The sequence below is a fragment of the Pithys albifrons genome, chromosome 1 (assembly GCF_047495875.1).
Source record: "Pithys albifrons albifrons isolate INPA30051 chromosome 1, PitAlb_v1, whole genome shotgun sequence".
Lineage (NCBI taxonomy): Eukaryota > Metazoa > Chordata > Aves > Passeriformes > Thamnophilidae > Pithys > Pithys albifrons.
In genome coordinates, this window is record NC_092458.1 from 71505310 (window position 1) to 71528445 (window position 23136).

Genomic DNA, 23136 nt, shown 5'->3' on the forward strand with positions numbered 1-23136 from the left:
TATCCTTCTATGCCTGGAAAGTGCTTCTGGGGTCCTCCTGGATAACTTCTCAGATTTCACCTTCTGTTAGCTTCCTTTTCATTTCCTGCGCTTTGTTTGAAGTTGCCCATTTAGCCAAATGGGGATAGTGGGTTAAATGGTCCCTTCTCATCCTCTGTAGAAGTTTTCCTTGAAGATCAACCATCTTTCTTTGGCATCTTGTCATTCATGACCATCGCTCATGAAATCTAGCCAAGCAGATTGCTGAATAAGATGAAGTCCATTTTTCTATAATCCAGGATTTTTCCTTTGTTCTGTTACTTGTCTTCCTCACTTGTCTTATAATCTTAAGCTCCACTATCTTGTGGTTGCTGCAGCCAAGGAAGCAACTGACTTCCATATCCCTGATTAAGCTATCTTTTCTTTGAGTAGAAAATCCAGTAGAGCAACACTCCTAGTTCGTTCATTCAACATTTGTCCTCAGTTCTTTTGAAATCTGTACTGCTTGTGCCCTATACTGAGTTGCTCTTCCAACGTGAACTAGTTGTTCTATTCCACCCTGAGGATGGAGGGTAAGCATGTGAAAGCTTCCCTTGTTGCCCTGTCCTGTGTGTGCCTCTTGCTTCACGTCTCCAGCACCTCAGGAGCTTGCTTTAGGTTTAGAAGATACCCTGCTCATGATTTCCAAGTTTCTTTTGGTATGTAGAAGCTGTAATTGAATACAGCTTATGTGAGGTTGATGGGTTTACCATCCAAAGGCAAATGACTTATTTGACATATGTCAGGTAAATGCCTGTTATTGTTTCCATATATTTTGGCACACAAATAGATGATTTAAATCATTTCGGCCTCAGTCTACAATTTAACTTGACCTAAATAATAACTGTACATCTATTCATCTGTTTCTTCATCACCGTAGAGAGAAATACTTGTGTTGAGCTGTTTGTATTTCCTGTTTTGCATATCCTACAATCAAGATTTAAAATAATTTCAGTATTACATTGTGATAAAAATGATCTGTACCTGGTGGTACGTGCAATGCAGGAAGCAAAAGTTTGATCTAACGGGAAGTGTGGAAAAGCAGTAGCTAATGTTTTGGCTAGTTCGGTAGCCAAGTTTTGAAACAAAACAAATACATTAAACACAGGAAAACGCCCCATACCCTTAATCCACACAAAACCTAGAAGTGCTCATATCATGCGGCTTTTCAGGTGGTTTTCAGGAGTACACTGGTATAATGATGGTGTTGTATTTTAATTCAATATTATCTGTTTAAGTCTTCAGAAGCATTGTATGTCTCCTGGGAATGAAGCTTTATGAGAAAAAAACAAATAATGCAACTTCATTATTTGGAAAATATTTAGTAACTCTGCACTTAACTAGTTGAATATATTTTTAATATTCTGTACTTTTTGAATATGAAAAAGAATGCCTTGTTAGGGTAATGCTGTCTGCTTTGAATTATAATGAACACACAAAATGTGAAGAATCTGTTATTTAATATTTAGGATTTAAAACCTTTATTTAATGTGGTTTGTCTGTACCATCTGTTTTAAAATATGCCTTAAAACCTGACACAGGCTTCAAGCCGTCAAGAAGATGAACAAGTGGTCCTTGTCAGAACAGATGAAAGTGGAAGGGCATGGCCTGTGACAGGAGCAGCTGAACCACAGGAGCTAACAGGAGGACGGAGAAAGCGACAGATGGTAAGTTTTACACATATGAGTATGAAAGTGTAATTATTAAATGATTTTGTAGTTTTATGACGCCATAATTAATGAGTGGCTTATCAGAATGTCCGTAGATGGTTAAAAAGTTCCTTTCAAAGATGATTGTAATTAAATGGTAGGGTACATATATATTGAGCATATATTAAGTTTATTTTCAGATTGTATTTCCCTAGGGGTCACTTTACAGCTTATTTAAATACACATTCATGGAAAAGTAGGTTTTTCAAGTTATTACAGTCTCTTAGCCACATAGTTTATATTAGTTTAAGTTATGTAAATAATGAAGATTAGCAGAGTTCAGTATTTCCAAAATAAGAAAGATTTTACAGAGATACTCAGGTCTCAGGGGCTAATTTTACTTTTCTTCTAATAAAAATTATGGCTGCTGCTGATAATAATAATCATGACCTAATCTTTGTAACAAAGTGCTTTGGGGAACAAGAAGCTTGGAGTGTTTTATTCTTAGGATAATTGCTTGCAACAGTAAATAAAGTACTATTTTGATCTTTTTGAGATAAGAGGAGATGACAGTACCTCATATTTCTAGCAAGCATGCCCTTGATTAGTAGGACAGATAATTTTGCAGCACTGCTGTGGAGGAGTGAAAGGTATGAGAGAGTGAGGAATTGTTGTCATTCTCCTATTGTTTCCGTTTTAGAAAATGCCATCTTGCTTTATGTTAATGACCATTCCTTAGGCTCCTTCAGAATTTAGTTTAGTCCTGATCTAAAGGACATCTCTGTTCTCTTGTGCACTCTGTCTGAGATAGCAACATTTCCCAGTATCGTACTCCTACAGGTTTTCAGTACTCTCTCTGATTACTGTGTCTCAGTAGTGTCTCTGACTTTACAAAAACTTGTAAATTGTCAATAATGAAAATTACTTTTTAGAGTATTTTTGTGAGCTTATTTACTGTTTCAGTGAATTACTGTACATGTTTCCTGAGTGGTAATGTTGTAGCTCTGATACCTTAAGGATGTGAAGGATACAGTGATTGTGGAAGAGGCTACATTTTTATTTAGATATAATGATGCAATTGAAGAAAGGGGAAGATACTCTTTTCTGTAGATGAAATGAAGCTGTCAGCCCAGTTGTTTCAAATGTACTTAGGTTGATTCATGATTCTTTAAACTTGTTGAAATTATTAGCATCTAAATTTTATACCTTTGTCATTAGGTTAATATTTATTTTTAATATGTTTGTTTCCAGCTCCCTACTCATGTAGATAAAGAGAGAGTAAGGTATTTTCAGGATGATGATAGTATGAACCTGAAGGATTTGGTCAAAAATGAGAAGATGAGGACAGCAGAGGATCAAAACTCACTGTTCATGCGTATGGCATCAAAGGTAACATGTTGTGTGTGGGTGTTTCTAATTAAACATGTCATTATTAGAAATATCAAGGAGGACATGAGGCCTGAGTCCTCTGGCTGTGTTGCTTTTGACTGAGAATTCTTACTGTCTGGAGTAATAATCAAGTCTGTTGTAATGACATCCTGGTAGATGTCCTCAAAGTGATAGAAACCTGCACGCAGGCAGGAAATGTGGTGTGTTCAGTTCCTTCATAGATGTGTTTGTGCTGTTCCTTTGCCTGTGGAATTTGTCATGGTTGAGGTGAACACTTTTAAAGCGCATTGTGTATGAATAGGTTATTTATGCCAGCAAAGCAGGTTTTCCCCAAATTAGTGATGGAGAAAAGCACCATTTTCTTTGTGTTTAAAATGTCACTTCTGTCTAGAAGTTACAGGAGTCATTGAGATTTGAAGTAAACTACCCGAATTTCAATCAGGATGTCTTGGATGATGAGCTAATTCATGCTTACAGGCCACACAGATTTATACAATACAGTTCCATGAGCGATTCCACTTTTAAGAGCAGCCAGCTCAGAGAGATACTGCAATGCAAATGGAACGATTACTTTCTGTCATCCAAACTGAGTAGTAAAGCATACTTTTTGTCCTTGATATGGCAGTGTTTGATAGAGATGATTCCCAATAGCTGTGAAATGCAGTTTCTCTAGCATGCTCCATATTTTACTGGATTACTGCCCCACTGTTTTGTGCATCATTAGGCAGTTTTTGAAAAAGCTTTTTTGCATGGAATTAGGTCTCATTACAGACAAAATTTTATTTTTCCTTTATTTAGAAGCAGACAAGATCCTGGGGAGTAGGTTTTTGTTTGTTGCTTTGGATTTTCTTTTTTTTTCTTTTTTTTTTTTTCAAAATTAGGCTTCTTCAGATGAAATAATTGTGAAAGTCATAATATTGCCCAGTAGAAAATATTTAGCCTGGTGCCATAAACCTTCTGACAGGAAATTCTTCTGGAGAGATTATCTGAACTTAGTGTAGTTTATGCATCTTTTCCCTCAACTGCCTCAGGTAGAAGTTCTCATTCTGTCCCACTGGCATACTAAAAGAATTGATGCCTTGGTGGTCCAGTTAAACAAACACATCTTCTTGCCAGGATTTGATTTCTTTCTTTACCTTCCTGTCCAAAAAACCCCAAACACAAACCCCTATTTTAAACACAAGGATTTTTCTTCAGGACTTGTGCAGTAATACAAACTGTTAGCTATAATTTACAACCATATCTGTCATGAAAACATTTACCAGTAAGTAAAAGCTTAAGGACACAATAAAACTTTGTACTGTCCACAATATATGATAAATAGCATAACAGAGGGGAATGCTGTTTTCTCAAGGACCTTATTGATCTGGTATTGTTTTGTCTTCATTAAGTATTCTCATTCTGAGGGATAACTTTTGTGATAAATGATGCTTGGGATGTGTGTGTATGAATGTCTATATTAAAATATAAGTGGAATAGATTTTAAGAAAATTCTTTGACTCAAATCTAAGCATTGAAGGTCAATTTGTAAATCAATATGAACATGTCTTTCTAAAATTATTATTAATGTGCTCAATTTGTTCTGTGTTTAGTGTTTTCATGTGGTTGCTTCCACTGAACAGTTTAGAGGGTGGCTTTTTGTGCTCTGACTTTTCAGAGACATATAAATAAAAGGAGGCTAATTTGAGCTTACTGAGTTTTAGTAATAGCAAGGGTTTGCATTGTCCCTATGAAGACATAGCAAGGAGTGCTTTAAAAGGAGAAATGTTTTTTTCTTGCTTCTGTTTTTTCACATGCACATTAAAGGCCAGTCAGACTTCTTTTTTTTCTGAGAAATCTGTGTATTTATACAGCAATCTGCTTGTCTTGCCCTGAAATTTCTAAACTTTTAAAAAACTATTGTTTGTGTATTAATATATTTATTGATTCCAAGTTTCTTCACTACAAACTGTAAAATAACTTTTGACTCTTAGAGCATTGAACTGTTGTTCAGCTGCCCTTGGTTTAATTTTTGTATTTTTGACAGTAGATTAAGTAACTAGTAATGCAAGAAAGACTAGGAAACTTGAAGGGAGATCAAACATTTCTATATTATTTTGTTTTGTATGTCTTCAAAGGAAAAAATTCTGATAATTTTGGGGGTGTTTTTGTTCTTTTTTTTCTATTCAATTTTGAAATGCTGAGCATTTTCCAAACTCTTGAGGACTGAAACACTTAATGCAAGAGCATCTATGTGAGGGATTCATTCAGCCCAATATTCTCTGGCTTGAGACTGCAGTGACTGCATAGGAGAAAGAGAATAAGAACAGATCACACTTCCAGTGATGCAGCTTGTACTTTCCTGGCATTGAGCAATCTGGAGGTTTTAATGGTACTTATCTGGCATTTTTGTCTGGTTTATGGATAGTTATGTGAATTGGGGGTTAGACTGAATATCCACTGTTACATCCTTTTTGTGGCTCCTCATCTCCCATTCTATCATCTGTACCTGTTAAAAGGCATGAGCTTTACTTATTGAATTTGCAGAAAGCAAATAACTGAATCCTGTATATGTAATGTCTTGGGTTAGCACTCTCATACCTGCAGCCAGTTCCTGGTTACTTGCACTATAAGGATTTCTGAGACAGTGGTAATACTTGATCAGTGTAGGAGTGGTGCAGAAATGGCCTGGTCCAGTATGTAGCTGTTTTAAAGCAAAAAATTCTGTACAAATGAGGGTGAACTTTGGGAACTGAGCTTCTGCATCCATGTGGTGTAATTAAATGAAAAGTAGCGTTTAACTTCTATGGAGAAGCAATTATGGAGAAAAGTGGAGTTTCTTTAGAGGGAGTTTAAAATGAGTACATAAGGGTAAAATGTTTGCAGATAGATGTATGTCACTGGTGAAAACATTCTAAGGAGGTGAACAGCCTCCCAAAACAGGATAAAACTTTGATTGGTTTCATTTAAAAATAAATCCAGGGGTGAGTAACAGAAGTCAAAAGAGCTCCTGGAGGTTGAAAGAAAAATCAAAATCAGAATCCAACCATTATTTAAAAAGTACTTCTTATGTCCATGTAAGGAGAATGAAAAAGAGCTAATCAGGCTCAGAAGTCAGCTTTGATGAGAATGAGTGAAAAATTATCTTGAGAGAATTTACATAATTATTTTGAGTTTGCTAAAAAGTAAAGAACTAGGAGTTAAATTCCTTGAAAGCAAGAAACCAGCAGGAATGTGGTGTTGAAAAACCTTATCACAGTATAATTAGAGCATTTAGGAGAAAAAAATACATGCTAGAAGGACTAATGAACTATTTGCATTCATACCCTCTATAGACGATATCAGAGTGATTGTTTTGCATGAACCACACGGAATAAGTGAAAAAACTGTCACAAGTTAATGGTGTCAGTAAAATGAATTTTAGTTCAAATTTATAGAAATCCATTATTTTAAAATGAAGGTTGAATTTGAGATGAATAATAACCATTGACTAAAACTGACAATTCCTCGCTTAAGTGAGGAAGTGAAAGAAGTCAAATGTGCCATTCTCAACTATGAACTGCTGAGTGGAATCTTTTTTCATCCCAAGGAGCAGAAGATGGCAAGTATAAGGGCAATATTTAAAAAGAAAACAGAAAGCAGGATTAAATAGTAAATTTTTATTATAAAAGGGGGTTACCTTTTATGTGGATTCATCAGGAATTTCTTCTGTTCAACACATGCATAAACCATCTAGAGGAAGAGATACTTTATGACCTGAGAATTGGTTATAGTCACGTAATTATGCAGGACTGACTAAAACTGTAAATCGTAAATTGTAGACTTTCAAACTACAAAGCTGGGATTTTTTGACATTGTGAAACATATCTGAACTGAAACTTAAGATTCATTTTAGAGAGTTTCTTGAGAGATGTACGTATTTTAGTGAGTCATCTGTCCTATTTTAAATGCCGTCTGAAAGACATTATGGGTATAAAAGGAGTTAAGATGTCTAGCTCAGACACAGGAGATTATGCTATAAACCTCTCAAATAAACAGAAAGAGATCCCATCATAGGTATTGAGGCAATAAATTTGGATGAAAGTCAGAGTTGAGAAACGAAAATGATGGTAATTGTTGAAGCTGAGTGAAGCCATGACTGTGCATATACCCAAAGAGGCTGTTGCTGTTTAAGAGTCATTGTGAGTCTGCAAACATCATCTCATTGCTGGTGTGATTAAAACAAGAAACTGAATTTTGGAGATGGTCAAAATTTAGGACTGATTTAAAGCTTATAAGGCTACTGTAGTGTATCCATGGTGCACCCATATCCTGAGTGCTACTCAAGCTGGTAGAGCATACACTGTGCTCAGAGGCACAGAACAGTGGCCATTTGAAGAAAACCAAAGTAAAAAAAATTTCTTCAGCTCAGGGGATGGGTAGCAGAAGGCAGCTGCTAGACTAAAACAATTAGCATAAAAGTTTAATAGAAAGCAACTAGTTTTGTTTCTCATAAGAGAAGTGGTCACTGAACACAGTTTGACATGAAGGAATGGCTTGGAATTTTTTTTGTTAAGAAGGAAATTGTAGAATTCATGCTGTAGAGCATGAGATGCTGTGGAGGCCTTAATTGTGAGTGGGAGCAAGAAAAGGTACAGCAACTGTAAAATACTGTTTCATTAATAAACACTACATAGGGAGATCTAGGTAGGCTTTTGGCTGTGGATTTCCACAGTGATATGCTGAGAGCTGCAAATGTGTAGCAGAAACGTCACCTCCATGAGCTTTGCTTCTGCTTTTCTTCATACGTTTCAGCCATTGCTGGAGATTGATTTTGCAACATAAAATGACCAGACTGGGTGAGCGAGCAACTTAATTTAGTATGTTCAATTCTAAAGGCTTTTTTCTTTTGTTTTTTACTTGTTTGTTTTGTTTTTTTAAGGATAAAATTCCTTAATAATGTTACACAAATGTTTTTCCTGGCTTATGCAACTGCTTTATTTAGTTTTAGAAGGCTCTGAAGTTCCTACTGACTTCAGTGAGCTTTGGGTCAGGTGCTCAATATGTTTCATTTGTTACTAGATAAAGATGTACTATATCACATTATTGTATTAGAACAAGCTTCTTGAGTGAATGCCTAGCTCTGGACTATATTTTTAAGATTGAGCTATATTATTTATTTACTAGCTGAGTGTACTGGAGCATGGTGCTCAAGGTAGATGTTTTGTTGATTACTGTTGCAATGTCCAAATTTTAATTCATGGTACTGTAGTCCTTCAGTCCCATGCAATGTCCCATTTAGGTTTTGAAGGTATTTTTATTTAGCTTTCATAAAAAGAAGCATCATAGATGCCAGTTCTTCTCTGTTAAGATCTGAAATGCTTTTGGTAGTTTCTGTACAGGTGATTCCCAGCTCTTGTCATCACAAAATGTGATGCTTTTCCCCAGATGGTGATTGTTTCTTGATCCTAAATTAAGAAACAGACTCCTAGGCATCCTGAGGTTTCCATGTCTTTCCATGCGTTCTTATTCACAGCATAACAAGATCAGTGTTAGCACTGAAGTGTTGGCAGCAATCTGAATAATTTGAGTGTGATCACAGATGTTCTAGATGCTTTATTTATGTACCTTATAATCCTATACTATATAGAGTATCTGCATTATGATCTGAGGCAGTGAGATAGTCTTCAGAATTCTTCCATCTCTCCTTAGTGTTCTCAGCAAGGTGTCCAGCAGGAAGTCAGTTGTCAGAAATTTGACACATATAAATTACTTTCTCTTTGTGCCTTCATTTGAGAAGTGGAAAAATCGACAAAAACTAATCTGTCGTATTTCAGAAGAAGAGCAGGAGGAAACTGTTGCAAGTCTGTAAATGATACTCTACCTAGGATGGATGGGAGAAGAGAGATCCTGTCCCTTAAATTCTGTTCAATAGTTTCATTCATCTTCTCAGTCTGAACTGATGGCAGCACTATTATTTCCTTCATGGGTTTTCCCGGGGCTTTTATCACTTTCCCAGACTATGCCAAGAAGAAATTTCCAGCCACACGGCTGAGTATGGAGGAAATTGGTGCTGCTCTCACAAATGGGAACAGAATAAGAAAGTCAGGCCAGCATGTTTTATAACTTCTAACATGCTCTGCTCTAGATGAGTGTTACTTTCCTGATACTTAGTGCTTTAATGGTATTTCAAATGAGATACAAGCTAGTTTTTATGAATCTCTGAAGATACTGACGTAACTGCAGTTTTTTAAAGGGAGATGGAGATGCTGAAATAGAAGAATTTAATTCATGAAAGGTTTTACTTTCTTAGATGGGACTTGGAAGAAATGTCAGTACACAGACCCAGAATCTGTTATTCAGAAAACCTCTGTCTAATCCCTTTGGCATGTGAAAGTCTATATAATGTTTATTTCATATGTGACTCCCACTTAGATTCACAGACTAAACATTTACTGTGATCAAGCCATACTCATTACGTCTTTTTCCCATCAGTAAAGTTTTTTTTCTCAAGAGTTCCACAAAATCAGATGGAGAGAATATGCCATCTCCTTGCTATTTGTTTAGCTGTTAGTCTTCGTTTTAAATTTAGATTCTGATTTAGGATTCCCCTGTCCATTCTCCTTTTCCTGGTCATGGTTCTGATACAACTCTGGTGTGCTTGAGGCTATTTCCTCTTGTTTCCTTTTGGCTTCTGTTCCGAGGAGGTTGATGTGGGCATCAGTTACCTCAGGCAGTTTGAAATACAACCTGTCCCACAGACATCCCATGCATGCTATTATGGCAAATTTATTAATATAATGAAAAAGGCCCAAATCTTTAATTTACAGTGACAAAAAAGCTTTTTTAAAATAAAAATTTAACAACATTAATCTTTTTGATATATGGAAAAGAAAGGAGGCCTCAAAGTCTGATTCTTTAATGTTTTACTGTTATGTCTAAAGGAAAAGAACATCTGTTTGAAGTTACTGTGTTTTTTCTTTTAACTTTTTTCAGCTTGGAAAGTGGTTTGGGTTCTCACTGCTTTAGAAAAATGACTATAGGATTCAAAAAAGTCAACAAAACATTTCAAAACTATTGTGGGTTTTTGAACATTGCGGTTTTAGAATACTGAGTATGTGTGAAGTCTGATAGCATTAAGTACCCTGTCTGTAGTTCCTTCAGCCCTTGACTGTTGTAAGTAGTTCAGTTTTCCCAAATTCACGCTGTTAAAACTTACGTAATTCTTTCTCTTATGTCAGTAGATGCTTGTGGGTGTATAGAGACTGATTTCCAGAACGTTACCTCAGTAGAAATTAACTTCTATTTGTATGCGTAAATTCTACTGAGGCATTTCTTCTCTTTTTAATTATGTTTTACTAAAAGAAACTGAGAACAGTTATTTTGTGTTGTTCATTAGGCCATTTTAATTTTGACCATAAAGTAATTTTTTTTAAAAATCTCTGCAGTAATCCCTAACATGAATTTCAGCAGTGAAAAATACAAAACTTTATTAGTAATGCTGACCTTCCTTTATGGATTTAGCCCAGAGATATGCTGGTATTAAAGGTTTGCAAAAAGAGTTTGCATGTTGCCTTTCCTTGGTTTTGGAGTCTGTAAAATAGAAAATTGGTTTCAGCTTTATCATTTTTCCTTGCTGTGCAAAGCGACCTGTTGCACAGCATTGCATTTCCATCACCATAAACCAAAATAATAGTCTAGAAAAAAAATGGGAGGCTAAAGTGAAAGATGTAGAGTGCTTGCTGTTGTTGTGTAATAAACCTTTTTCTGCTTTTTCTTCACATGGTGAAGCCATTCCAGTACAATATTTAATAGAGATGATAAAACTCTAACAAAGCTCTGGTGCACTGTTGTTTTTTACATTTACCTAGAGGTCATGTCTGTGGTGTGCTGTAAAAAAAATAATATGAAAACCCAAGAGAAAATAATTTCAAACACCTTGTTCTGTGTTCTGCTACATTTCAGTTCAATGCACTAAACAGTTTTCTGTGAATATTGAGTGGACACAAAGTTAAAGCTGTTCCTGCATGTGGAAACGATCAACAGTAGTAACAGCTGTGGATTAGGAAAGAAAACCAGGGAACAGTAAGAATTGTCAAGATGCAGCTTGTATTAAATGAGTGCATAAGCATTTAGCATTCTTCTGGAATTACGTTAAAATTACAAGATTTGTTGCAAATGAAGACTCGTGCATGAGTCTTTTCTGGGCATTAAAATTATGACCAGGAGTAACTGTAAAGTTAAATGATAATCAGACTTTAATAGCAGAATTCTATGGCTGAAGGTATTTTGTTTGGCTGACTCTTCAATTCATTGACTTGCATAGAAAGTATTATCTGTTCTAATAGCTAATTCTAGCAAAATCTGCAGTTTTAATTTCAAATAACAGAAACAAACAAAGGAGCTCAGTCCCTAACTACTGCACAGTAAGTACTCTGTTGTTTGTTCATTGCTTGACCTCTGCTGCTCAAAGGTGATCCTGAACTACCTTTTGCTCATCGACATGAGTCAGTGACATAGGCCTTAAAAGCACTCTGTGCACTGGTATGTCAAAATCCTTCAATACTATGTATTTAAAATACTGTTTATTTCACTGGGATGATAGCTTTTGGAAATACCTGTTTGCTGAATTATATGTTGAATTAAACCTACAAATTCAGATGTCTGTGCTCATAGTGAGATCAGAATTGTAATAAAGTTTACATTATAAAATTCTGCCTTGATTTGGCATAAGCAAATGCTATTTGAGATTAGAAAGACTTTTCAGAGGTGATTTTGTTGGTAACAATAGGTGCTAAATGCTGAATAAATTTAAGTGTGATGAGATGGAGTCTTATGTCACTCAGGTTTCTATTCTAAAATAATAGTTTATTCTTCCATATTGCCGCTTCCCAAAATATATTATGATACAACATTCCACAAATATTAACTCTGTCATTTGAAGTTGAAGACGTCAGTGTTGCCATGACAATTTAAACCCAAACTGATACGTTTTATACAATCTATAGACTTTTTTTCCTCACAAATTTTCCAAGCAGATGCACTTTTATTAGCTTATATGGAAGTAACTCTAGCTGTGATTGCGTTAGCAAGAAGACAGGAAAAGCAGAAGTTCAATAGTTGCATACAGAATGGAACAAGAAAATAAGCAGAAAAATAACAGTACAAAAAGCTGAAAATAACCAACCCTGGAACCATGCAGGTGTCTTTTGTTACTGTGCTAATTGTGTTTAATAGAATTTCCTGGTTTGTCCCCAAATTTCAGAGGAAATTTGAAGAGGGGGGAAAAAGTGTACTTGAAGTATTATATAGGTATAATCCCTGATGATTAGTAGTTGTGTCTCTTAGCGTTTCAGTATCACAAAGATATTAAATTTGTAAGTAGGGCTTTTTTTTCCAAAGGGCCACCCAAAGAGCAAGTAAAAGCAGCAGAGCAAGTGATAAAAGCCACAATGCCCAGTGCACTTCAAATGTGATGTGTAGGCAGCCAGCAGTGTATGAGACTCCAGGGGTTTTATGTGGAATAAGAAGAGCGGAATTGGTTTAAAATTAAACTATGAGATACAGTTCCAGTGATCTGAACATACGTTGGCAAAAACGTGAGGCTGACCTTACAGTATACCTAGTACAGGTCTGCAAGAGTTACTTTAGGAAGTAGCCCCATGCCAAGGTGCCTGATGGCTTCACTAACGTAACAAATTAAAAAGAACATCAATTATTTTATAAACAGAATGTTATATAATTAAATTATTCATATAATATATTCATATTATTCATGGTAATTACCATGTTGACGATTCAATTAGCAAATATAACATTGTAATTTTTCCTTCTCTCAAATCATTCTCATGTATGCATAGTCAGACGCTGATTTCTTTCTAAACCAGTTAGAGATCTCGCTCCTTTTCTTAGGTTTTGGCCACCTTTGCACTGTATTTCAGCTGGGCAAATGAGATCCCAAAGGGCTCTTAAGAGAAGTTTGGACGCCTTCCCTGACTGTTGTTTAAATGTTTGTGTAGTACAGGCCTTTCTTGGTGAGGGCAAGCAAAATTGTGGTGCTGCTCTGCTGGTTAAACCAAAAGTGCATTCTGGTTGTGGAAGACAGACCATTCTTTATTAGACACAGCGGGGTATGGATATATAGTTACCAAAGCTGAGGAAGACACTGAGGTACTTAACACCTTCTTTGCCTCAGTTTTCAACAGTAAGACAGGTCATCCTCAGGACAGTTGGCCTCCTGAGCTGGTAGACAGGAATGGGAAGCTGAATAGCCCCCTTGTAATCCGTGAAGAAGCATTTAGTGATCTGCCGAACCACTTAGATGCTCACAAGTCTATGGGACAAGATGGGGATCCATCTTAGATGAGGGAGCTGGCAGAAGAGCTTGCCAAGCTGTTCACCATCATTTTATCATCAGTCCTGGCTAACCAGGGAGGTCCCAGACTGGAATTTGGCCAGTGTAATGCCCATTCATAAGAAGGGCTGGAAGGAGGATCTGGGTAACTACAGCCCTGTCAGCCTGACCTCAGTGACCAGCAGTGTTACGGAGCAGCTTGTCTTGAGTGAGACCACACGGCAGCTACAGGTGCTGGGGGATCAGACCCAGTCAGCATGGATTTAGGAGGGGCAGATCTGGCCTGACCAACCTGATCTCCTTCTATGACCAGGTGACCCGCCTAGTGGAAGGCTGTGGATGTGGTCTACCTGGACTTCAGCAAAGCCTTTGACCAGTCTCCCATAGCGCACTGCTGGAAAAGCTGCAGCCCACGGCTTGGACAGGGACACTCTGCTGGGTTAGGGACTGGCTGGATGGCCAGGCCCAGAGAGTGCTGGTGAAAGGAGCACTGTCTGTTACTGTCAGTTACTGTCTGGTCACTAGTACTGTTCCCCAGGGATCAGTGTGGGACCCAGTACTGCTTAATGTCTTTACTGATGATCTGGATGAGGGGATCAAGTCCATCATTAGCAAATTTGCAGATGACACTAAGTTGGGGGAGTAGGAGGACTCTACAGAGGAACTTGGGCGGGCTGGATAGGTGGGCAGAATCCAATGGGATGAAGTTCAATAGGCCAAGTGCCAGGTCCTGCACTTTGGCCACAACAACCCCCTGCAGCACTACAGGCTGGGGACAGAGGGGCTGGAGAGTGGCCAGGCAGACAAGGGACCTGGGAGTTGTGACTGACAGGAAGCTGAACATGAGCCAGCAGTGGGCCCAGGTGGCCAAGAAGGCCAATGGGATCCTGGCCTGTACCAGCAACAGTGTGGCCAGCAGGACCAGGGGAGTGATTCTTTCCCTGTATTCGGCATTGGTGAGGCTGCACCTCATGTCCTGTGTTCATTTCTGGGCCCCTCAATTCAGGAAGGACATTGAGGTGCTCGACTGTGTCCAAAGGCAACAAGGCTGGGAAAGAGTCTGGACCACAAGTCCTGTGAGGAGTGGCTGAGGGAGCTGGGATTGTTTAACCTGAAGGAGGGTCAGAGGTGATCTTACTGCTCTGTACAACTACCTGAAAGGAGGTTGTATCGAGGTGGGGGTCGGTCTCTTCTCCCAGGCAACCAGCCACAGGACAAGAGGACGCAGTCTTAAGCTGTGTCAGGGGAGGTTTAGTTTGGACACTAGGAAGATTTTCACAGAAAGAATGATTGGACATTGGAGTGGGCTACCCAGGAAGGTTGTGGAGTCACCATTGGTGCTTAAGGAAAGACTGGATGTGGCACTTAGTGCTGTGGTCTAGTAGGCATGGTGGTGTTCTGTCATAGGTTGGACTCAGGATTGCAGAGGTCTTTTCCAACTTAATTGATTCTGTGATTCTGTGATTCTGTCAGATTGATGGTAGAAATGACACAGTTGCACAATTATGCTGTGTGACGTGGAAGGCAGTGTCATTTTGCCTGGTGCTAAGAGTCCTAAAACTGCCTATGTGTTAATTGGTGCTTGCCAAAAGAGAAGGGAAAGTTGGAAAAAAAGAGGGTTCATAGGAAGTAACAATGTGACACCTAATCCCAGTACAAAGTAAGTGAATTAGGAAAAAGAAGACTGGGGACTGTAGAGGTGGTCTGGCTTAAGAGCATGTCACTTTAGCTCAGCTCTTGACTTTGGCCAGTGTCTGGTAGAGAAACAAGAACTTCAGGTGCATTGCCTTTATAGATACCTGAATTTCCTATTTTAGGAATTTTAGACAATTCACTGATGTTTTGTAGGATATACCAACTTTAAACTGATACATCAAAGCGACTTTTTGCTTCTTTCTGGTCTCTGTGCAGCACCTGAGCAGGAATGACAATACCAGGCAATATAAGCACAATGAGGGAGCTACATACACAAATTCCAGAATGCACTGATGTTCATGTTTAGCAGGTGTGATGCTGCATTTGTGATGCAGAACAGCAGCTTTCCAGCAGCTCTAATACGTCAGCATGATTCTTTCTTTGGATGTGTACTAACTCTTGTCTTTTGAATGGAAGAGGATATGTATGAAAGAAATCAGTTTTTAAATGATTACTTGCTTTCCTTCTGGCATTTTGGAGAATGCTTTCTTCTTGTTCTTTCAATTCCCCTTTAACTTTTTTGTAGAGATTTATTATAACCAAATAATGCAATTGGCAGAACACATTGGCCACCTTATTGTACAAGTAAGTGTAAAAATGTTTTAAAAGAGAATTTCCATTTTCTCCCCGAATAACTTTTATAAAGAGGCCAGTAGTTAGATTAGCAACAGATTACTCTCTAATCTGCCATGGTAGCAGTTACATTTTATTTTATTTCATTTTTGACGCATTGATATTTGGCATTTGTAGGACTTGAGGGGTAATCATATTTAAGGAATTTTGGCCTTGAATTTTTTTTTGTTTTCCATAGTTGCTGACAAGGAATATGTCATGTTCATTGCTATTATTCCAGTATTGCAGACTTAAATGTCATTAGTGTTTGTTTGGTTTTCTATTTGTTTTTAAGACAGCAAGCTCACTACCCTGGACTTTGAGGGAGACTTTGGGCACTTTGAGGATCTGCTTGGTAGAGTACCATGGGATAAAGCCCTGGAGGGAAGAGGAGCCCAAGAAGGCTGGTTAATATTCACAGGATTACCTCCTTCAAGCATAGAAGTGGTGCATCTCAGCATAGAGGAAATCAGGCAAAAACATCAGGAGGCCTATGTGGATAAACAAGGAGCTCCTGGACAAATTCAAACATAAGTCTTTCTGAGGAGAAATACCTGGGGGGTGTGGTGTTTGTGGACAAGAAGTTCAACATGGCATAGCAGTGTGTACTTTGCAGCCCAGAAAGGTAACTGTATCCTGGGCTCTATCAAAAGCAGTGTGGCCAGCAGGTCAAGGGAAATGTTTCTGCTCCTCTGCTCTGCTCTTGTGAGATCCTGCCTGGAGTGCTGCATCCAGCTCTGGGATCCTGAGCACGGGAACAACATGGATCTGTTGGAGTGGGTCCAGAGGATGGCAATGAAGATATTTTGGGGGCTGGAGAACCTCTCTGATGAAGACAGGCTGAGAGAGCTGGTGGTGTTCAGGCTGGAGAACAGAAGGCTTCAGGGAGACCTTATAGTACCGTCCAGTACCTAAAGGGGGATTATAAAAAAGAACAAGGGGTGATGGGTTCATCAGAAAGAGAGAAAATTTAGTTTATATTTTAGGAAGAAATTCTTTACTATGTGGGTAATAAGGCACTGGAACAGTTTGCCCAGAGAGGCTGTGGATGCCCCATCCCTGGAGCGTCCAAGACCAGGCTGGATGGGCCCCTGAGCAACCTGGTCTAGTGAAAAAGGTGATCTTTAAGGTCTCCTTTAACCCATACTATTCTGCGGTTTTATGATCTGTTGGTCATGACTGTACCAGGAGAAACCAAATTGGACTTTCAACAGCACTTACTTTATCAAAGTTTGCTGCAGTTTTTCATATGAGAATTCTGTTTTGGGTTCCAGATATCATGTAGTATACAGCAATTTATCCATGTTGGAGAAAGGCATCTACCAGTATGTTTAATGAGATGGATATTTTATTTTATCATAAGGGAATCTGTGGAGTGCTTAGAAAAGTATTATTATTTAAAAGCAGTTGTGCATAACAAACCAGGAATTTCTGTGACTACTTCTAAGTGCAGTGGGGTTTGTGCTGCATGTGATACTCCTGATAGCCAAGGTGTTGTGATTTCCACTCTTCCTTTCCTTTCTAGTCTGCCAGCTGTTATGTTTCCTGTGTATTTCCATTCTCATAGCAGAGTTCTTTATTTAAAAAGCAAACCTTTACATTTGGTAATAACAAAATGGTGCTACTCTATAAGAAATGCTTATTGGTGTCTCTTCTGCTGAAAATCTAATTTTACCTTTTTCATACTTATATGAAAGAAGAACAGAGACTTGATTTTTGACTCCCAAAGGACTAAATATTTTTCCAAAGCTTAGGAATCTCCTGTTTATGTTAAATGTAGAATTACAGCATTTCAGTAAAACAGAAAAAGAATGAACTACTGAACTCTTGATTTTAGTCTACAGTGGCTTCCAGCAGGAAATGCACTGAAGCAGTTAAGTGTATTATAGATGAATAAAATAATATTAAGGACACGCCTCCTCAGTTGTTTGGTAATGACAGTACTGAGCATATTTAAACTAAGCTGTTGGTCTGTATTAGAGAACTGCAATATTTGGGAAAAGCAAGAGCTGTTGTTTGTGGTTTTTTGGGGAAATTTACTTACCTACCCTGCAAAATAAAATCTGTCTTATCAGATTTTCTACTCAGACTATGGCGGGGTTATTTGGAAGATTTTCTTTTATTTGGAGACTGCTTCAATTACGATAGCATACCTTCCAAATGCCTTCAGTTAACATTAGTCCTTTGCCAGGGCTACCCCAGTCAGTATTCTAAAATATATTAGGATTTGTTGTGAAGACACTTGTACCATTTCTTTACCAATTCTTGGAGCAAAACTGCTCATGCATAAATATGCCAAGATCCTGATGAACCAGCATTCCCGCTATAAAGAAATCTGTAAAAGCATAGTGGGTTTTTTGCCCCTGTCATTTTAATAAGTAGGTGACTGAAGCTGTTCAAGGTAAAATTACAATCAAATGTGGCATAAAAGTATTGCAGCACTGGAATTTCACTTAAAGTGAAAAGACTTAAAAATTTCTGAATGCTCTTTACATTTGTTTTACCTGTAAGTTTTGAGTGTTTAGGGTATTAAAGATAATTTTAAAGTTGTGTAGAATGGTCAAAGCAGAAAAAGGAGAAGTACTTTGCCAAGTCATTTAGAAAGTTAGTCTTTGTAACCATGATTTGCTAAGTCTTGATGTAGGCAACATGTCATGGGATTTGTTTATCCCCCCAAAAAATTATAAAGCCTAATTTTATACATATATATATATATGTTCTATGAGTTATGAAGCTTACTGAAATCTACTGTCATTTGAGTTTGAGTCCCATGACCCCCATAATTTCCTTTCCATTCATTGTCTTGCTTCTTTACTATGTCCTCTGTGTCATTGCGTCTCCTTCCATTCCTCAGTTTATGTTTATAGACTCCATCCCTCTTAAATGTTGTTTAGGTGAGGGGTGAGACATATTCAGTATGTGTGGGTTTCCACTATTAAGATCCTGTAAGATACCACTCACCCTAAAGACTGTCTTCATGTAAAATTTGGTATTTTCAGAGTTTCCTTTTACATGTGGCACATTTAACTAAAATATAGCAATAAATGAACAAACACAAAACCTGCAAATCACTCAGCCTTGTTTCTAGTAATGTGCTAGTTGTGTTTGTTATTCATATTTAAAAACAAGTGCGCTCAGAAAGACTCAGTATAGAAGGCAAAGACATTGCTTCACAAAGTGACTTAGTACTGTTCACTTGATAAGAAAAACTGTTGGCATATTTTCACAGTGTGAATATGAGGTGCAGATTCATGGTCTGTTCACAAAAGATGATTTAATGGTAGTTGTAATAGGAGAGGAGGAGGAGAAAGGAGAGGAAAAGATATATGATAATATACAATAAAAAAGAATTGTGCATCTATTTAAAGATAGCTGAAGGTATGTCAGGATAATATTGAAATACCTAGGCCTTAACTTGAAATGGAATATAGTAATATACTCTTCTCACTGCTCTCACACATCTGCATTTTGATATCTGTGCTGTCTGACATTGTGTGTGACTTCTCTCAGGAGATGTACCTGGTGATTGCTTCTGCTGCAGCTGCCATATGAGGGGAAGAGTTGCTACTGCTTACGTACTTTATGCTTTTCTCAGTAAAGGATACTACAAAGAGCTACGTATTTTTTCTTGCCTGTTTATATATATGAGGAATTTTTCATTGTATCTTTTCAGCTCATGGAAAAAACTGACAGAGACTACTACACTCTGGATGACATGTTTGTTTCCAAAGCAGCCAAAAGAGCACGTAGTGGGGAAGAGGAAGAAATACAAAGAAAAAAAGCAATACGGGAGCACCAGCAGCTTGCTGCACGCATGGAAAAGTGCCCATACTGCTTTGATAGCAGTGAACTTTCTAAACATCTTATTGTTGCAATTGGCACCAAGGTAAGAAAACAGCAATTTAACACAGGGGTAGAAATAAAAAAGAAATTATGTTAAGAGTGCTTAAAATTAAGAAACAAATCAATTCTATGGAATTATTTATGGTTCTTCATCTTATTTTCTTTGCTCTTCCAATTGATTCCGCAAGTTCGTCAAGGGTGAGGGAGAAAAAGATACAAATCTGTCATGAATCTTAAAGCTTATCTTTGATACCAGAACTTCACATTTGTGAAAGACTGGAGTAATAATAAAAGATCTCGGTGCAGAGATTAGACTGTAGGTAGATTTATAGAAGACTAAATCACACTTTACTGGAGGAAATTTGAACTGGTGAAGAACTATATCTTGATATCAAAGAAAATTAAGTGGAGAATTCCATTTTTAAGCTTAAAATCCTTTGACATAGACAGAAGTTTGGTTTGGAAAATTTCCTATTTCTCCTAGTGCTTTTAAAAGTTGCATAAATACTTGGATTTGTAATCCCTGAAATGTCTCAGTATAGCCTTTTTTGTAATTTTTTTCTCCAAAATTTCTATTCATCATTGATGTGTTCATTTGATCTGAACCTCTTTGTAGACCAAGGAATTAAATGCATCGATGCATATTATGGCACATTGTGTTTTTTTTTTAATAGAGATTATATATATATAAATTCATACAGATCTATGTGCATATGTATGTATGTAATCTGTGCTTATGTATCTAATATATAAATACATGGAGTGTCTTGGTTTTGGCTGGGATGGCTGGTTTTCTTCCCAGTAGCTGATACAGTGCTGTGGTTTGGATTTAGGATGAATATAATGTTGGTAACACAGTACTGTTTTCAGTCATTGTTAGGTAGCAGTCGGGGACTATTCACCTTCTCATAGTGCCCTGCCAGTGAGAAGGCTGGAGGGGCACAAGATATTGAAAGGGAACATAGCTGGGACAGGTGACCAAAATTGATCAAAGGATTATTCCATACCATGTGACATCATACTCAGTGTATAGATGAGGGAGAAAGCTTGCTGCCAGGGTCCACTAGTTGGAAAGTGGCTGGGCACTGGTTGGTAGGTGGTGAGCAATTGCATTGTGCATCACTTGCTTTGTATGTTGTCATTATTGTTGTTGTTATGATGATTATTTAATTTTCTGTCCTTTTAAACTGTTTTTATCTCAACCCACAAATTTTACTTTTTTTCTGATTCTCTCCTCTATCCTACTGGGGGCAGGGAGTGAGTGAGCAGTTACGTGGTGTCTAGCTGCTTGCCAGGATAAAGCATGACACGGAGCATGCATTTTACACGTGTATATATGGGTGTGGGTGTGTGTGGGTGTGGGTGTGTGTGGGTGTGGGTGTGTGTGTAGGGTGGTCCTGTGGTGTAAAGGAGAGCACTCCGGACTCTGAATCCCAAGGACCTGAGTTCCAGTCTCAGTGGGACCGTCCCCTGGCAGTTCAATGCCTCCCTGCCATCCCATCCCGTCACATCTCGGATGCTCAGCAGGGTCAGCCCCGGTTAGTACCGAGTGCTGTGACAGTCCCGAGGACTTCCCTGTCTCTGTCCAAGCTCGCTCGGCCGTGGCAGATGGACCTGAGGACTGAAACGGTGGGGCCAGTTCTGCACACGCTGTGCCTCACCTAAAACATCCCCTGTGCAGGCTGGAAGGGCACACCCATGTGGGGAGAGCCCTGCCCAAATCTGCGTTCGCGAAGTCTGGCCATACAAAATACAAATATGTGTGTATATCAGAATGTGTGTATATATGGATGGATGGATGTATATATACATTTGTATATATGTATATATATGTATGAAATGTTTTAGTGAAAATGCATACTGGTATTTGTCTATATTAAAAATTTTTTGGAATAAACTAAACAGTGTAATTTCATAGTAGTTATGAAACTGGTTGGTTTATAAGGCTGATATTACTGCCTTGGTGGTGAAACTGCTGTCTGTACACTAGTAGTTCATTTGAGCTACTGGTGGATAATGGGACCTTTTAAAAAACACTAAAATTGCTAATACCTTGCTGTAATTTGTAGGTAATGGGTTCTATTGGTTTGAATTTAGCAAATGATAAATTTCTTAGCTTCAGCAATGGGAGGGTTTTTAATGCTTGAAAAATGGGCACTTCAGTTTTTGTTTGCTTTTCGTAGGTGTACTTGTCTCTACCAAGCAACCAGTCCCTTACTGAAGGTCACTGCCTGATAGCGCCTCTACAGCACCATACTGCAGCCACTCTTTTGGATGAAGACATCTGGGAAGAAATTCAGGTCAGCTGAGAAACTGTCTCCTTTTCTGACAGTTTTAAAAAATAATTTTGTTTTGAATAGTAATATACTTATCAGAAGCACCTATTTTCATAATTTGTGGTCTGGCAGCTCTTCTCTGATTCCACTAAGGAACAGAACGTTCTTGCATTATGGATGGAAATAGTGGTCAAATATTAACAGAAAAGAGAGACAGGGTAAATATTTAAGGAAATTTCTGATTCATAAGCACAAAGAAGTTTCCTGGAATGCTGCAGAACGTGCATCGTTGGAGGTCTTTGAAATTGTGTTAGAGGAACATCTATTGGGGGTGAAGTAGGTACAGCCGATCCCTTACACAAGTGAAATAACTGACTTCACAGGATTTTCTTCGGAGTGCCAAGGAAAAGAAAAGTATAGTCAGAGCAGGCAGATCATTTAAAATGAAATACAAGCTGAAAATATGTTGTTTACATATCTTCAGTTTTTTAAGCTAATCTGGGTTTTGAGTGGATATCAATTGGAAGAGAACTATCTTACTCTTAAAATCAATGTTAGAATCCAATTTTCTACCTTTCTTGAAAAGAATTATTGGAATAAAGTGAAAGGTTGTGCTTTCCAACTCCCTTATGAAGACATTTTGAAGATTTGGAGTTCTGTTTTATTTGGAGATGGAAAATCAAATAAGAGATGTAACAAGCCTAAGAGGTTCACTGTGATTGTCAGTCCTCCACTCTCTGCTATCAAGATTATTACAAGGGGAAAACAAGTTGCAACCTCTTATATTGAAATATTGGATACTATTTCAGAATAGAAAAAAGCTTCAGTGTTGCAGTTGCTGAGATTTAAAATTGGCATAATTTGAAATAGTTTATGTAATGTTGGTCTTGCCTCAAACCTGGCAGATAGCTTCTCTGACTTTTCAAATTTGCTCTCTCATTGATTCTCATGGCTGAGCGTAATTTCTATACAGTGTTTTCTAGTAAACTGTGTTCTTCTCCAACCCCTTCCTCAACCCAGAGGAACGAAAAGGAGTTCTCTTGTGTATGACAGAAATGCCTAAGAAAGCTGGAATTCTAAAACTGATGCCAGAGATATATTTCATATTTCTGTAGCAGGGCAAAAAAATGATCAAACTTTAAATATTCAACAACTGTTGTATGGAACACATGTTTTAGCTAACTATTTTTGTTGGGGTTTTTTCTTTTTTTTTAGGATATGTTGGAGTAAAGCAAAAAAGGATTCCTCTATACTGTATGCCTTCAAATGCTTGAATTTAACATATTGCGTCGTTTAGGCTGATGGGCTCACTTGCCAAAATAAATATGCATGTAATGCTTTT

General features: G+C 37.8%; 1 protein-coding gene across 3 annotated transcripts in view; it reads left to right on the forward strand.

The window, feature by feature from the left end:
- CWF19L2 (CWF19 like cell cycle control factor 2) overlaps positions 1–23136 on the forward strand; it is a 78496-nt gene that overhangs the window by 43684 nt on the left and 11676 nt on the right. For all 3 annotated transcript variants that reach the window (XM_071554928.1, XM_071554946.1, XM_071554936.1), the window contains 4 exons: positions 1560–1685; positions 2919–3056; positions 19349–19561; positions 21702–21818. In XM_071554928.1, the coding sequence (XP_071411029.1) occupies positions 1560–1685; positions 2919–3056; positions 19349–19561; positions 21702–21818 (594 nt within the window). The remainder of the gene's footprint in view (positions 1–1559; positions 1686–2918; positions 3057–19348; positions 19562–21701; positions 21819–23136) is intronic.